General features: G+C 38.9%; 1 protein-coding gene across 3 annotated transcripts in view; it reads right to left on the bottom strand.

Annotated features, from left to right (window-relative positions):
- Positions 1-225: 225 nt before the first annotated feature.
- LOC128655847 (zinc finger protein 300) overlaps positions 226-18,502 on the bottom strand; it is a 332,246-nt gene continuing 313,969 nt past the window's right edge. For 2 of the 3 annotated variants that reach the window (XM_053709409.1, XM_053709410.1), the window contains exons 8-10: positions 6,635-6,733; positions 2,899-3,000; positions 226-1,478 (exon numbers count right to left, since the gene is read on the bottom strand). In XM_053709409.1, the coding sequence (XP_053565384.1) occupies positions 991-1,478; positions 2,899-3,000; positions 6,635-6,733 (689 nt within the window). In that variant the 3' untranslated portion in view covers positions 226-990. The remainder of the gene's footprint in view (positions 1,479-2,898; positions 3,001-6,634; positions 6,734-18,502) is intronic. The other variant, XM_053709411.1, reaches the window with a different exon arrangement.

Consider the following 18,502-nt stretch of genomic DNA (forward strand, 5'->3'; position numbering starts at 1 on the left):
TGTAATTATGAGTGTAACTGTACTTTGTAATGTATTTTTGATGTGTTTTGTGACACTTTTTAGTTTCGCATAACAGTTAACCAGAGCGGAGGTTGCAGTAATCATTTTAGCATAAATCGCGACTGCGCTCCACTCAATACTCATAAACCTACAAGGGAACTTACAACAAATAAGGGGAGCAGAATACAACAAACATAAGCACACATCAGTAACAAGAGCACCAAGTCTGAGACTTAACATAAAGGTTTAATTTGTATTCTCTTATTATTTCTTCTAAACAAAACATGGGTCATAGGAGAGCTAAAGTGCTTAGACCTGATGGTATCAGCCGTGGCTTCCAGCAAGTGTAAACGTCCTGTTATGCATGCGTCTCTCGCCTGATTAACACATCCATAAAGAAGCATGGTGTTGTAGTATATGTAGTCCTGCATTAATGCTTATACTGGCGCAATCAGAATTGTACTAAGTGCTTTGGAATTGTAAAAATAAATATTTACTTCTGGAGTATGGGACTTAATAGCTAGGGAAAGAAATGCACATTACCCACACATATGAAAACCTTTCATGCAAAGCTAAATAAAAGACCTCTCTAATTTAGTAGAACACACTGTCAGCCTTAGATCTATCTACCAGAGTCAAAGAACCGCAATAGGCACAGTATTAAAGGCCAGCAGCAGCAGAGACAAAATAATATCTAGCTTTTTGTTTTTTCACCAATCTTCGTGGCTAAATAGTTTTTTCTGTAAGTGGGAAATCAGCCTCTCTTGAATAAACTTAACTTATCTCAATGTTCCTGGGACAGTAATGTCCAAAAATCTAGCCATAGTGATCAGATTGAATGCCGTCAATAAAACATGTTTGGTGAACAGCTGCCCACTTATGCAGTCAACTCAACAGTTTATGACAGAGCAGCTACAGACAAACGCCTGTGAATAGGAGCTTTAATCTGTGTTGAATAGTTCCTCAGATGTGGGTCGCTGTGGAAACATTTCAGTAATTTTGTCTTCTTCCACCTATATGGGTTTTCTGGTGAGTCTTAAGATGGTGCGACTGCACAAAGCTCTTGGCGCATAGTGTACACTTGTACGGCCTCTCCCCCGTGTGAATCCTCTGGTGCACTTTCAAGATGGAGTTTTTAATAAACTTTTTCCCGCATACAGTGCAGTGATAAGGTTTCTCTCCCGTGTGCACTCGCTGGTGGACCATAAGCTCATACGGTTGACGAAAGGTCTTCACACAGTGGCGACAGTGATAAGGCCGCCCACCAGTGTGACTGATCTGATGCCGGAGGAAGCGGGAGAGATCAGAGAAGCTTTTGTCACATTCATTACACTGATATGGCCTGTCTCTCCTGTGCTGAGGAAGGGGTGAAAGTATGCCAACGTTGTTATGCCACCCGCTCCATTTGTACAGGGAACCATTCAAGATATACTCTGAGCCAGGCAAGTCTTTCAGGTTTGTGTCCAAATGCCCATTCTCTGTGAATTGGAAAGAGGAGTAAGTTTATTGTGCTCATCATCTAACACAAGTCCCTAGTATGTTTGTAATAAATAAAACAGGGCTGGACAAATCTTAGGAGCCAAGAAGGCTCTGAATAGAACTATATTGATTGAAATGGGCATGTTAGTCCATAGATTCAGATGCATAAGTACTGATACCTTTTTTATTTGACTAACAATACGTTTAACCCCTTAACTGTTTAACCCCTTAGCTATTTAAGAGTATTCATCATCTACTGTTTGCTTATGTCTAAAATCAAAATGAACCCAAAAGAACTGACAAGTTAACTAAAAAACAAGAATAGTAAATCATTGCTAAGAGCAAGGACGGAGAATCAGACTTAATTAACCCTTTGAGTGATAAGCACTTTCCCACCAGGGTGCTAAGATTTTTTAATGTTTTTTTTATTTTTTGAACATTTTTTTTTCTTTTCAGACCCCCAATACTTACACTGTTGGGTGATTGCCTTTCCAATGGTGGGTCTTGGGGGTCTGTAGCTGCTTAGATGCCCGAGATACAGGCTTCTAAGCAGCATGCCCCCTGCTCCTATACTTAACATTGTTAAGTATAAATAAAGTTGCACGGTGACGTCATCACGTTATTGCGTGTGACGTCACCACGCAAAACGGGAAGCCCCGGCGATGCCTGTCACGCTACAGGCACGATCGCCGGGGTAGGAGCGGGTGGGAGGCCCCAGATCTCCCTCAAGGTGAGATCTGTGCTAGTGACGGCTCTGAGCTGTCATTAGCACCAGAGTGGAAAACTCTGACGGCTTAGAGCCGTCATTAGCACTCAAAGGGTTAAATAACTTAAAATACGCACATGGTATCCTAATCACAGTAAAATAAATATTAAAATTATATAAATTTACAAAAATAGTGTTCACAGACTAATGTTGCTAACTCTCTCACTATTAATTCTAAAGTCAAGAAACAATGCTGGGGGGGGGGAGGAGGAAGAGTTCTGGGAAACTGAACTTTACGTCAGGAATCTATTGGTATTATTAAAGGTTTTACTCCCGATCTCAATTAAAACCCTCTTGAACCTGTGTATTAAGTTTGATTATCCAATAAAAGTCCTTTCTACCCTGAATCACTGCGATGAATGATAAGTCTGCCTATAATCTGTGTAAAGTATGAGGAATTCTCAGGATAAATGTAAGTAAACTTAGTGCCTGAGATACACATACACCACCTTTACTGAATGTCTATCCCGTGACCCAAACACGACTACTGTAAATTCCTTACAGAAATGACTTCTGAACCTGCTGCCCTCCAACCTGAGATCATGCTTTGGTAACTTTCGGTACATCCTCTCTCTCCTCTCATTTACACATATTAAGCTCATGACGTCTTTGTGAGAGGAACAATGTGTTAAAAGCAGCAACTGGTTATTGACCTTGGTTGGACATGCTGGAATGTTCTCTTATGTCAGGGTCTTCAGATGCTCCGCGAAGCCAAAACTCATCCATCTCACTGTGCGGTAGCTCTGGGTCACTATCTGGGAAAATATTACGGCACCATTATTTCACACCAAAAACAATACAGGAAGTAACAGTATACGCAATACCATTTACACTGCTGATGATCAATTACACATAAGTTCAAGCATTACCTATGCACTTTACAGCCCACTAGTCGTACTGTAACCTGCAATAAGCCTTACATAACGGACATTAATTTACAATATTAGCTACACCATGTGGTTAACAGTACATTGGTAGGAGCAGACTAAGCACAATGCAAGGCTCACAGCACACAATCAGCAGAAACAAAATTTATGCTTACCAGATAAATTCCTTTCTGTCCTGGCAGGGAGAGTCCACGACTTCAGTCCTTACTGTTGGGAATATCAACACCGGGCCACCAGGAGGAGGCAAAGACACCCCAGCCAAAGGCTATAAATATCCCTCCCACTTCCCCTATTCCCCCAGTTATTCAGCTGAGGGAACAAGGAAAAGCAGGAGAAACATTAGGGCATAGAGGTGCCAGTAGAAAAAAAATAGGGAAGCCACCTAAAAAATATTACGGGTGGGGCCGTGGACTCTTCCTGCCAGGAAAGAAAGAAATTTATCTGGGAAGCATACATTTAGTTTTTTTTCCAAAGGCAGGGAGAGTACACAACTTCATTCCTTACTGTTGGGAACCAATACCCAAGCTCCAGAGGACACCGAGTGAAAATTGGGAGAGAAAAAAAAAAAGAAAGGCGGACCCTAAACTGAGGGCACCACAGCCTGTAACACTTTTCTCCCAAAAGCTGCTTCAGCCGAAGCATACACATTGAATTTATAAAACTTGGAAAAAGTATGTAAGTAGGACCAGGTAGCCGCCTTACAAATCTGATCCATAGAGGCTTTGTTAAAATCCCAGGAGGAAGCAACTGCCCTAGTAGAATGAGATGTTCTCTCAGGAGGCTGTTGTCCCGCTGTCTTGTAGGCTAAGTGGATGACACTCCTCAACCACAAGGATAAGGAAATTGCAGTCGCCTTCTGGTTCTTGCGCCTACCTGCATGAAGGACAAACAAGGATGAAGATTGTCTGAACTCCTTAGTAGCCTGAAGGTAGAATTTCAAGGCACGAACAACATCCAGATTATGGAGCAACCATTCCTTTGCAATAGAAGGATTTGGAGAAAAAGAAGGAACCACAATCTCTTGATTGATGTTGTGATCTGACACAACCTTAGGAAGGAAACCTAACCTTGTACGCAAAACCGCCTTGTCAGCATGGAACACAATAGTGTGCATGGGCTCAAACGGAGCCTGCTGCAAAACTTGAAGCACAAGATTGAGGCTGCAAGGCGGAGCAACATGTTTGAATACAGGTCTGATTCTAGTCTGAGCCTAAACAAAAGACTGCACTTTCAGAAGATCAGCTAATCTCTTGTGCAGTAAGACTGACAGAGCTGAGATCTGGCCCATTAGCGAGCTAGCAGATAGACCCTTCTCCAAACCGTCTTGGAGAAAAGTTAAAATTCTAGCAACCTTCACTTTGTACCATGGAAAACTGCGTTCCTCACACCAGTGCAAATAAGTCCTCCATAATTTATGGTAGATGCGTTGAGTAACTGGCTTACAAGCTTGAATTAATATGTATGACACTATCAGAGAATCCTCTCTTGGACAGTAATAAACTTTCAATTTCCACGCAGTCAGCCTCAGAGAATCTAGATTTTGGTGTAGGAATGGACCGTGAATTAGAAGGTCCTGCCGAGAAGGGAACCTCCAAGGAGGAAACTAGGACAGTCTCAACAGATTTGCAAACCAGGTCCTTCAAGGCCAGGAAGGAGCTATTCAAAGCACTGGGGCTTGCTCCCACTACACAAGGGAGTAGAGGCCTTAATCCTATCCTGGATATCCTCGATAGGGGTTTCAAATTCAATGAGCTCTGCCAGGGAGTCACATTAATAGGTGGCAGCCCCAGCAATGGTGGCTACCGCTGCTGCCGGCTGAAAAAAAGATATCCCATATGTTGGAACATTCTTCTTAAATAGCTCTCCAATTTCTTATCCATAGGCTCCCTAAAGGAAGAACTATCCTCTAGAGGAATGGTAGTACGCTTAGCGAGCATTGAAATGGCTCCATCCACCTTAGGAATGGAGCTCCACAGCTCCAGATGGGAGTCAGGAGCCAGAAATAATTTCTTAAAAAGGTAAAATAAGGGGAGAATGGCATTCCAATTCTTTCCCATTCACTAGTAATAATGTTTGCCATGCGAACTGGAACCGGGAAGGACTGTGGAGCCTTCTTGTCCTCATATACTCTATCTAGTTTAGGAATTCTAGGTTCCTCAGGAATCTTAACTTTAGGAACCTCTAAGGTAGATAAAACCTCATTTAAAAGGAAGCGCAGATGTTCAATTTTAAACCTGAAAGAGGGCTCCTCAAAAGGAGTCGGCTTAGCTGCTGACATCTGATTCCAACAGTTCGCACTCTGACGCTACCGAAGTTAATTCTATCTCAGAGAGCAGAGACATACTAGCTAATTCAGATTGAAAGTTTGATAAATCTAGATCTGTAGAGCTGTATTTAACCTTTCTCTTCCGTTTTCCAGAGATAGGTAAGGCACTCATGTATTTATAGCTTTTGGCTGGGGTGTCTTTGCCTCCTCCTGATTGCCAGGTGTTGATATTCCCAACAGTAAGGTATGAAGTCGTGGACTCTCCCTGCCTTTGGAATAAATTAAGTTGGTTTTTTTTAGCTATACATCATAGGAACTCTGAGGCCATGAACAGACCTTGTATAGGTGCAGAAGATGGACAAAACTATACAAGAGATGATAATTTTATTGGTCGCAGCTTATGTAACTGCTTGAGATGGGTCCCTCTTCTGATTTGAATAAGATGATATTTTGGCAGAAAGTTCTGAGCCACATGTAGGAGATAAATATATGTATAGTGAGTACAGTGTGACAAGTACTCAATAGTAAATACTACTGAGAATTGTCACACTGTTCTAATTATAAATATATTGATGATCTAAAAGCAGCGCAGAACTTGCTGCCGAAATAAGTATAGGCACAGACACACAGGAGTCACCATAGCAACCATGAAGTTTTTTTGTCTCAAACAGAATGCAAAAACAAACAGTGCAGTTAGATAAAACTCTCAAATTACACGCACAAGCGTATGTTGAGCTCTTCTCAATTTTCACACTCCATAGTTAGCACAAGTGCACATGGTGAAAGATAAAGACAAGCATACAAATGAATGGTGCTCCTTAGGAATAAACAACTTTACGTACGTACTGAGATAGGCAGGTAGGACAATGGTTTGACTATTTAATAACAATAAACACCAAAAATTAAGCTGCATTTGGAATACTTTAAAAAAGACTCCTATCTATAACATATTAACTTTTAGATAAAAAGAGAAAATATTTGAGAACATTGTCCCTTTAACTAAAAAGAAAACTATGGGATTCTGTCTATTTCCAACAGCTGTTCTACACACTGACAGAAAGAAAACTGTGCCCGAATACACATACCACATTACTCAAATGGCATAGGAAGTGCTGAGCAATGTTAAAGAACTCACTGGCACACACAGTCTGGATTACCCAAGCACGCCATAGAACTGGCAGACACATACAACGCCAGGTGTGGGCACACAGTACATGCTTATTAAGATGTCCATACCTCTGGAAGTACCTGTGACATCATCTGACTCATGTCCCCCCACCGACACTTGAATATAATCCACCTCTTCCTGTTTGATTGGTGGAGACGCTAGTTGTTCTGTAAATAAAAATACCCCTCAGCATAGGAACCCCAAGGAAATTTACAAACTGTGCAGGACACCTGCCTAGATAAATTCACATAAAGCTTTTTGTATTAAATCATACTTCTGCTGTAAACTGTGGTTATACAATGGGAGCTCCCTAATACAAAATGTGCATAAACCTTATAGAGGTAATGGAGAGTCATATGATCAGGTGGCTATCAGATTATTACCATGGTGGCACCTGAGAGAGTCATAGGCATATGCAATGATAATATCAGGTGCTATCCCCTTGCTTTTCTCACTCACATAAAGGGACATGATTAGATACTCTATTAATACTCATTTAGTGCATGAAGGAAAACAACAATGTTTTGATTATCAATGACTAACTGTATTAGAAAACACAAGTATTAGTTTTATAAAGGTGAATAAATAAAATATGGAACCATAAAGCTTATTACTATGATACTTATAAAAAAGTACCAGGTTATGATTTAGGCTCCTACAAATGGAAATAAAATAATTTATCAGATAAGTATAAATTATGTTCTTTCTTAGCAGTGAGAGTCCATTCCATTCATAACCTATGGGAAATACTTCACCTGGCCACCAGGAGGAGGTAAAGCCACCCCAAATAGAGCATTGATATATCCCTCTCACTTCCTCTAACCTCTCAGTAGTTTAAGCCGAGGATAAGGAAAATTAGAGATATAAAAAGGGTAATGAGGTGCCATAAGACTGCCACCATAATATTTAACTGCAGGTTCGTGGACTCTCACTGCCAAGAAAGAAAATAATTTATCTGGTAAGGTCAGTATCATATTTTCTTTCTAATGGCAGTGACCTATGGGAAACCAATACCCAAGCTGAGGAGTCCACGAAAATTTTAGGGAGGGAAAAGTAGGGATGGTCAGTCATTAAATACTAAGTACCACCGCTTGAAGAACCTTTTCCCAAAAGATGCCTCTGATGAGGCAAAAACATCATATCAGTACAATTTTGTGAAAGTATGGAATGAAGATCAGGTAGCAGCCCTACAGATCTGTTTAACTGAAGCCTCATTCTTGAAGGCCAAGGAAATAGACATCGCATAGGTAGAATGTGCTGCAACCCGGGATGGAGGCTGCTGACCCACTTCTATATAAGCCATGCGAATCAAACGTCTGAGCCAGGAGGATAGAGTAACAGCTGTGGCCTTCTGACCCTTGCACTTAACAGAAAACAAGATAAACAAAGAAGAAGATTGACAAAATTCCTTGGTAGCATGAAGATAAAACTTTAAGGCTCTAACCGCATACAGATTATGCAATAACCTCTCCTTGGAGGAAGAAGGATTGGGACAAAGGGATGGGACAATTTCTTGATTAATATTATGTGTTAGGATAACCTTAGGTAAAAACCCCGTCTTTGTCAGAGGTACAGCCTTATCTGAAGGGAACACCAGATAAGTTGGATCATACAGGCAATTCCGAAACACTACAAGCAGAAGAAATAGCTAACAGAAACAACACTTTCCAAGTTAGTAACTTAATATCAATAGAATGCATAGGCTCAAACATAGCCTGTTGAAGAACTCTAATTCTAAGGTCTAATTCTAGCAATAGCTTTAACAAACAACTGAACATCTGGCAAACGAGCCAACCTCTTGTGCAATAAAACAGAAAGTGCAGAAATCTGAATTTTAAGAGAACTAGCCAACAGGCTCTTCTCCAAACCCTCCTTTAGAAACTGAAGCATACGTGGAGTCTTTACTATGTACCAAAGGAAACCACGTTCCACACACCAAGACAGATAATCACTCCACACTTTATGGGAAATACATCTGGTAACAGGCTTACATGACTGAATCAGAGTATCAATTACAGTCTCGGAGAATCCTCTCTGGGACTAAATTATTCAGTCAATCTCCATGCAGTTAGCCTTAGAGAATCTAGATTTTGATAGAATAACAGACCCTGAGCCAGAAGGTCCGGCCTCTGAGGAAGCCGTCATGGAGGAGCAGACATCATTCTCACAAGGTCTGCATACTAAAGTCTTACATGGCCATACAGGAGCTAACATGATCGCTGAAATTCTCTCCTGTTTGATTCAAGTTATTACTCAAGGAATCAGAACAATTGGAAAAAAAAAAAAAAGATACACTAAAGTGCAAAGGAATTGTTAAGGCGTCCACAGCCTGAGGATCTCTCAATCCGTATCTCGGAGGTTTGGAATTAAGACGGGCAGCCATCAGATCTATCTCTGAGCATCCCTACCTGCGGGTGATCTCGCAAAAAAACTCCTGGTTTAGAGACCTTTCCTCGGAGTGCAGAGACTGCCTACTCGGAAAATCCACTTCCCAGTTCTCCACACCTGGAATGTGGATGGCTGATATTTGGCATTGCTAGGTTTCAGCCCAATGAAGAATACAAGACACTTCCAGCACCATCAGAGAGCTTAGAGTTCTGCCCTGGTGATTGACATAGGCTACGGTAGTCATGTTAAATTGAAATTTAATAGAATGGACGAAACTAGGGCCACGACAGAAGAGTGTTGAAGTTGGCTCCAAGCTGCAGAACATTAATCGGGAGAATCGCTTCCTCTGGTCACCAGGTTCCCTGAGCTCTTAGAGAACCCCAGCCTGTCAAACTCGCATCAGTTGTTAAAATTTCCAAGGATGGGCACAGGAAGCACATGCCCTGGAGAAAGGGTTCTTGAGACAGCCACCAGGAGAGAGACTTTCTTGTCTCTGGATCCAGAGATATTACCTGAGACAGGTCTAAATAATTCAAATTCCATTGCCTGAGCATATATAACTATAGAGGTCTCAGATGAAAACGAGCAAAAGAAATAGCGTCCGAAGACGCAACCATAAGACATACCACCTCCAAGCATTGAGCCACCGAAGGCTGAGGGGTGGATTGAAGTAGACGGCAGGCAGTCTGAAGTTTCTCCCTGTGTTGATCTGTGAGATAAATACGCATGCTGATTTTTTTTTCCAGGTTTAACTTATCTGTGTGAGATGCCGCTAAATGTAAGGATGGTGCCTGAACCAAGATATCATCCAAGTATGGCGCCATAGAAATCCCCTATAGCGTGACCCTAGAACTTATGTAAAAATCCTGGGAGCTGTGGCTAAACCAAATGGGAGAGCACTGAATTGGTAATGCTTGTCCAGGAAGGCAAAACGTAGATGCTGGTAATGATCTTGGTAAATTGTAATGTGAAGTTATGCATTATTCAGATCTATGGTGGTCTTGAATTGACCTTCCTGCGGCAGGGGAAGAATTGACCTGATAGTTTCCATTTTTTGAATGAAGGTAGCCTTACAAATTTGTTGAGTCACTTCAGGTCTAAGCTGGAAAGAAAGGTTCCCTCCTTTTTGGGGAACGATGAAGAGGTTTGAATAGAACCCTCTTCCTCCCTCTGCTAGAGATACAGGGACAACAACTCCCATAGACACCAGATCTTCTACACAGCAGAAGAGATCCTTGAAAAGAGGAACCTGCCCCTTAGAAGACAAGATCGGAAAACTTTTTTGTATCCCTGAGATATATTTTCCAGAACCCAAAGATCCTGAATGGACTGAAATAGATATAACTTGCCCCCTACTTGAGCTGAGCTCAGATCGGCAGCCGACCCTTCATGCTGATTTGTTGTCTGGAGTTAATTTTTTGGGATTTGTTCTTGTTCCACACCAGATTTTGGCTTCCAGGTACTCCTGGGTGTTTCAGACTTGGTTGTTGAAGCACTCCTCTGTGTCTTGTTCAGACGAAAGGAGTTCGAGATTACTTATCCTGGGTAGAAAGGCACCCTTTCAACCAGTGACAGTAGAAATGATGGAATCCAGGCCAAATAAGGATTTTCCCTTAAAGGCCAAAGATAATAACCTAAACTTGGAAACCATGTCCGTAGACCAAGACTTCAGCCAGAGAGCCCTCCTAGCTAGCACAGCGAAGCCAGAGTTCTTGGCATTGAGATGAATTATCTAAATAATGGCCCCACAATCAAAGATATTGGCTTTCTTTAGGGCCTGAATGAGCACCAAAGGGGACTACCGAATTCAGTTAAGATAAGGAGTCACACCAAAAGTTGGCAGCCCCAGCCACCACAGCTTACCTACGGCAGGGAACCTCTATAAAGGAAGACCTTTCTCAGATATCCCTCTAACTTCCTATCCTTGGGGTCCCTTGAAAGATGTGCTATCTTCCAGAGGGATAGTATGTGCTCAGCCAGGGTGGAAATGGCACTGTCTACCTTTGGGACAGTATTCCACACTTCAAAATGGCTATCCAGAACAGGAAACATTCTCTGAAAGCTTGGAGAAGGAGAAAATGGGACAACTGGCTTTTCCTACTCCTTGGATATAATTTCCACCATCAATGAAGGTACTGGGAACAGGGGTTTTCAACTTCTAATTTGTGTACCTGTTTTCCCTCGGAGGGTTTAGACTCAGACACACCTAGTGTGCTTAAAACCTCATTAAAAAGGGACAGTAAACACCAAAAATATTATTTAAAAATATAATCCCTTTATTTACCATTCCTCAGTTTTGCATAACCAACACGGTTATATTAATACCTTGTATCTAAACTTCTGCAGACAGCTTACTTATCTCAGATCTTGCTTTTCAGGCAATTAGTGCTGACTCCAAAATAACTCCACAGACGTGAGCACAATGTTATCTATGTGGCACACATGAACTAACGTACTCTAGCTGTGAAAAACTATCACATGCATTCAGATAAGAGGCGGCCTTCGAGGGCTTAGAAATTAGCATATGAGCCTACCTAGATTTAGCTTTCAACAAAGAATAACATGAGAACAAAGCACAATTTGAAAAAGGTAAATTGGAAAGTTGTTTAAAATGACATGCCCTATCTGAATTATGAAAGTTTAATTTAGACTTTACTGTCCCTTTCAGTAAATATCTTAAGTGTTCAATCCCTTTCCGATTCTCCAGAGTTAGTTAGGGGATGAAAGTTCTTCAGAACTAGCTGAGGAAAGCTGCATATAGCTGACCGCTGCAGCTCTAACAGAACTGCTGTTTCTAGATTCAGAACAGTGTTTAGCTTTCCTTTTACGTTTAACTACACATATTACATGTTACGTATTACTTAGTATAGCCTTATGTATGTCCCATCAAGTCTACACATATTACATGTTACTTATTACTTAGTATAACCTTATGTATGTCCCATCAAGTCTACACATATTACATGTTACTTATTACTTAGTATAGCCTTATGTATGTCCCATCAAGTCTACACATATTACTTGTTACTTATTACTTAGTATAACCTTATGCATGTCCCATCAAGTCTACACATATTACATGTTACTTATTACTTAGTATAACCTTATGTATGTCCCATCAAGTCTACACATATTACATGTTACTTATTACTTAGTATAACCTTATGTATGTCCCATCAAGTCTACACATATTACATGTTACTTATTACTTAGTATAACCTTATGTATGTCCCATCAAGTCTACACATATTACATGTTACTTATTACTTAGTATAGCCTTATGTACGTCCCATCAAGTCTACACAAATTACATGTTACGTATTACCTAGCATAACCTTATGTATGTCAGATCAAGTCTACACATATTACATGTTACTTATTACTTAGTATAACCTTATGTATGTCCTATCAAGTCTACACATATTACATGTTACTTATTACTTAGTATAGCCTTATGTATGTCCCATCAAGTCTACACAAATTACATGTTACATATTACTTAGCATAACCTTATGTATGTCCCATCATGTATGTCCCATCAAGTCTACACATATTACATGTTACATATTACTTAGCATAACCTTATGTATGTCAGATCAAGTCTACACATATTACATGTTACTTATTACTTAGTATAACCTTATGTATGTCCTATCAAGTCTACACATATTACATGTTACTTATTACTTAGTATAGCCTTATGTATGTCCCATCAAGTCTACACATATTACATGTTACTTATTACTTAGTATAGCCTTATGTATGTCCCTTCAAGTCTACATATATTACATGTTACTTATTACTTAGTATAGCCTTATGTATGTATCATCAAGTCTACACATATTACGTTACTTATTACTTAGTATAACCTTATGTATGTCCCATCAAGGCTACACATATTACATGTTACTTATTACTTAGGATAGCCCTATGTATGTCCCATCAAGTCTACACATATTACATGTTACTTATTACTTAGTATAACCTTATGCATGTCAGATCAAGTCTACACATATTACATGTTACTTATTACTTAGTATAACCTTATGTATGTCCCATCAAGCCTACACATATTACATGTTACTTATTACTTAGTATAACCTTATCCATGTCCCATCAAGTCTACACATATTACAAGTTACTTATTACTTAGTATAACCTTATGTATGTCCCATTAGGTCTAAACATATTACATGTCACTTATTACTTAGTATAACCTTATGTATGTCCCATCAAGTCTACACATATTACATGTTACTTATTACTTAGTATAGCCTTATGTATGTCCCATCAAGTCTACACATATTACATGTTACGTATTACGTAGTATAACCTTATGCATGTCCCATCAAGTCTACACATATTACAAGTTACTTATTACTTAGTATAACCTTATGTATGTCCCATCAAGTCTACACATTTTACATGTTACTTATTACTTAGGATAGCCTTATGTATGTCCCATCAAGTCTACACATATTACATGTTACTTATTACTTAGTATAACCTTATGTATGTCCCATCAAGTCTACACATATTACATGTTACTTAGTATAGGCTTATGCATGTCCCATCAAGTCTACACATATTACATGTTACTGTTTTTTTTAGGATAGCCTTATGCATGTCCCATCAAGTCTATACATATTACATGTTACTGTTTTTTTTAGGATAGCCTTATGCATGTCCCATCAAGTCTATACATATTACATGTTACTTATTACTTAGTATAGCCTTATGTATGTCCCATCAAGTCTACACATATTACTGTTACTTATGACTTAGTATAACCTTATGTATGTCACATCAAGTCTATACATATTACATGTTACTTATTACTTAGTATAAGCTTATGTATGTCCCATCAAGGATACACATATTACATGTTACTTATTACTTAGGATAGCCTTATGCATGTCCCATCAAATCTACACATATTACATGTTACTGTTTTCTTAGGATAGCCTTATGCATGTACCATCAAGTCTACACATATTATATGTCACTTATTACTTAGTATAGCCTAATGTATGTCCCATCAAGTCTACACATATTACTGTTACTTATGACTTAGTATAACCTTATGTATGTCACATCAAGTCTACACATATTATATGTTACTTATTATTTAGTATAACCTTATGTATGTCACATCAAGTCAACACATATTACATGTTACATATTACATGTTACTTATTACTTAGTATAACCTTATGTATGTCCCATCAAGTCTACACATATTACATGTTACTTATTACTTAGCATAACCTTATGTATGTCCCATCAAGTCTACACATATTACATGTTACTTATTACTTAGTATAGCCTTATGCATGTACCATCAAGTCTACCCATATTACATGTTACTTATTACTTAGTATAGCCTTATGTATGTCCCATCAAGTCTACACATATTACTGTTACTTATTACTTGGTATAACCTTATGTATGTCCCATCAAGTCTACACATATTACATGTTACTTATTACTTAGTATAACCTTATGTATGTCCCATCAAGTCTACACATATTACATGTTACTTATTACTTAGTATAACCTTATGTATGTCCCATCAAGTCTACACATATTATATGTCACTTATTACTTAGGATAGGTTTATGCATGTCCCATCAAGCCTACACATATTATATGTCATTTATTATTTAGGATAGCCTTATGCATGTCCCACCAAGTCTATACATATTACATGTTACTGTTTTTTTTAGGATAGCCTTATGCATGTCCCATCAAGTCTATACATATTACATGTTACTTATTACTTAGCATAACCTTATGTATGTCCCATCAAGTCTACACATATTATATGTCACTTATTACTTAGGATAGGTTTATGCATGTCCCATCAAGCCTACACATATTATATGTCATTTATAATTTAGGATAGCCTTATGCATGTCCCACCAAGTCTATACATATTACATGTTACTGTTTTTTTTAGGATAGCCTTATGCATGTCCCATCAAGTCTACACATATTACTGTTACTTATTACTTAGTATAACCTTATGTATGTCACATCAAGTCTATATATATTACATGTTACATAAGGTTATACTAAGTAATAAGTAACATGTAATATATATATAGACTTGATGTGACATACATAAGGTTATACTAAGTAATAAGTAACAGTAATATGTGTAGACTTGATGGGACATACATAAGGCAATACTAAGTAATAAGTAACATGTAATATGTGTAGACTTGATGGGACATACATAAGGTTATACTAAGTAATAAGTATGTCCCATCAAGGGTACACATATTGCATGTTACTCATTACTTAGGATAGCCTACACATATTATATGTTACTTATTACTTAGTATAGCCTTATGTATGTCCCATCAAGTCTACACATATTACATGTTACTTATTAGTTAGCATAACCTTATGTATGTCCCATCAAGTCTACACATATTACATGTTACTTATTACTTAGTATAGCCTTATGCATGTACCATCAAGTCTACCCATATTACATGTTACTTATTACTTAGTATAGCCTTATGTATGTCCCATCAAGTCTACACATATTACTGTTACTCATTACTTGGTATAACCTTATGTATGTCCCATCAAGTCTACACATATTACATGTTACTTATTACTTAGTATAACCTTATGTATGTCCCATCAAGTCTACACATATTACATGTTACTTATTACTTAGCATAACCTTATGTATGTCCGATCAAGTCTACACATATTACATGTTACTTATTACTTAGTATAGCCTTATGCATGTACCATCAAGTCTACCCATATTACAGGTTACTTATTACTTAGTATACCCTTATGGATGTCCCATCAAGTCTACACATATTATATGTCACTTATTACTTAGGATAGGTTTATGCATGTCCCATCAAGCCTACACATATTATATGTCATTTATTACTTAGGATAGCCTTATGCATGTCCCACCAAGTCTATACATATTACATGTTACTGTTTTTTTTAGGATAGCCTTATGCATGTCCCATCAAGTCTATACATATTACATGTTACTTATTACTTAGTATAGCCTTATGTATGTCCCATCAAGTCTACACATATTACTGTTACTTATGACTTAGTATAACCTTATGTATGTTACATCAAGTCTATATATATTACATGTTACATAAGGTTATACTAAGTAATAAGTAACATGTAATATATATAGACTTGATGTGACATACATAAGGTTATACTAAGTAATAAGTAACAGTAATATGTGTAGACTTGATGGGACATACATAAGGCTATACTAAGTAATAAGTAACATGTAATATGTGTAGACTTGATGGGACATACATAAGGTTATACTAAGTAATAAGTATGTCCCATCAAGGGTACACATATTACATGTTACTGTTTTCTTAGTATAGCCTTATGCATGTTCCATCAAGTCTACACATATTACATGTTACTTATTACTTAGTATAGCCTTATGTATGTCCCATCAAGTCTACACATATTACATGTTACTTATTACTTAGTATAACCTTATGTATGTCACATCAACTCTACACATATTACATGTTACTTATTACTTAGGATAGCCTTATGTATGTCCCATCAAGCCTACACATATTATATGTTACTTATTACTTAGTATAGCCTTATGTATGTCCCATCAAGTCTACACATATTACATGTTACTTATTAATTAGGATAGCCTTATGCATGTCCCATCAAGTCTACACATATTATATGTTACTTATTACTTAGTATAACCTTATGTGTGTCAGATCAAGTCCACACATATTACATGTTACTTATTACTTAGTATAACCTTATGTATGTCATATCAAGTCTACACATATTATATGTTACTTATTTCTTAGGATAGCCTTATGCATGTCCCATCAAGCCTACATATATTATATGTTACTTATTAGTTAGGATAGCATTATGTATGTCCCATCAAGTCTACACATATTATATGTTACTTATTACTTAGTATAGCCTTATGTATGTCCCATTAAGTCTACACATATTATATGTCACTTATTACTTAGTATAGCCTTATGCATGTCCAATCAAGTTTACACATATTATATGTCACTTATTACTTAGTATAGCCTTATGCATGTCCCATCAAGTCTACACATATTATATGTTACTTATTGTGACAGACCCTTCTGTCAGGACTGAAGGAGTTAACTGTGTTTAGCTTTAAGAAGCTAATTTCTAAAGACACTGTTGCTGGCTCCAGCTATAATCTAGTTAGTGATAAGCATGCCATTGTTTGATCACCCTCAGAGAGAAAACGCCTAAGTGATAAGAAGAGCCAAGAGTGTCTTGTGTTTAAAGTGTTTAAGTAATATAATTCCATTGTATCATGTCAAAGGGCGTGTTCCCGCCATCTAATGTATAACATTCTTTCAACCCCCCCATCTGGGGGGTCAGACCTGCTTAAATACTAGGCATAGCCTTTTAATAAATGTCATTCTGTTTAAACCTGAAAACTGGCTGGTTTGTGAATTGCTGATTCCCTATGCAGGACATTGTTCATCTGGTATTAACCCTTGGTATCCTGTTGGTACCGTAACAATTGGTGGCAAGCGACGGAATGAATCTTATCGCCCAGAAGAGCAACTACACAAGCCAGTAACCTCAGGAAGAAGGGGATTATTACAATACTGACTAAGATGGAAAGAGTACCAGGGACCGTAGGAACCAATGGGCCCAGCATATCAGACAGAACCCCTGAAGAAGCAAGCTTTGATCGGGCGGTTAAAATAAGACTGGCACATTATGGCCCCAACCCATCTGCGGAAATTATCGACCGGGTCATAGCAGCTGTGGAGGCCAGACTACTTCGCCAAAGCGGCGCTGCAGCAAACCCAGTGGAAAAGAGAAAAGTAAATTTTGCAGCTTTTAAAAACTTCCTGGAAACAGAAGGAGAGATTGATGGGTACCTTGCGGATTTTGAGAGGCAATGTGCACTACACAAGGTACCCGCAGAGGACTGGGTCACGATATTATCCGGAAAATTATCCGGCCGGGCCAGTGAGGCTTTTCGGGCCATTCCAGATGAGGAAGTCGGGGATTATAATACTGTAAAAGAGGCTCTGTTCTCCAGGTATGCGGTTACACCGGAGGCATACCGGAGGCGGTTCAGAGACACTGTTAAATTGGCTGGTGATTCCTACGTTGAGTGGGCATGTAAGGTGCACCGCACAGCATCTCACTGGATAGCGGGGTGCCAAGCCGTATCTGGGGAAGAGGTGCTGCAGCTATTCCTGTTGGAACATTGCTTCGACAAGTTACCCGCAGGAGTTCGAGAGTGGGTTCGGGACCGTAAACCCTCCACCCTGCATGAAGCGGCTCACTTGGCAGATGAGTATACGGATGCCTGCAAACTGGACACTGCTACCACTAAGCCCCCTGCTAGAGTGGAGTACAGACCCCCAGTCACCCCAGCAGCTGCCAGTTACCAACCCCCGGCGCACCGCTATACCACACGGCCTCTGGCCACGAACTACCCTCAGAGAGCCCGGTTCAATTCGCAGGGCTACTCACAACCGATTCGGTGCTTT

This window comes from Bombina bombina, chromosome 4 (genome assembly GCF_027579735.1).
Source record: "Bombina bombina isolate aBomBom1 chromosome 4, aBomBom1.pri, whole genome shotgun sequence".
Classification (NCBI taxonomy): Eukaryota; Metazoa; Chordata; class Amphibia; order Anura; family Bombinatoridae; genus Bombina; species Bombina bombina.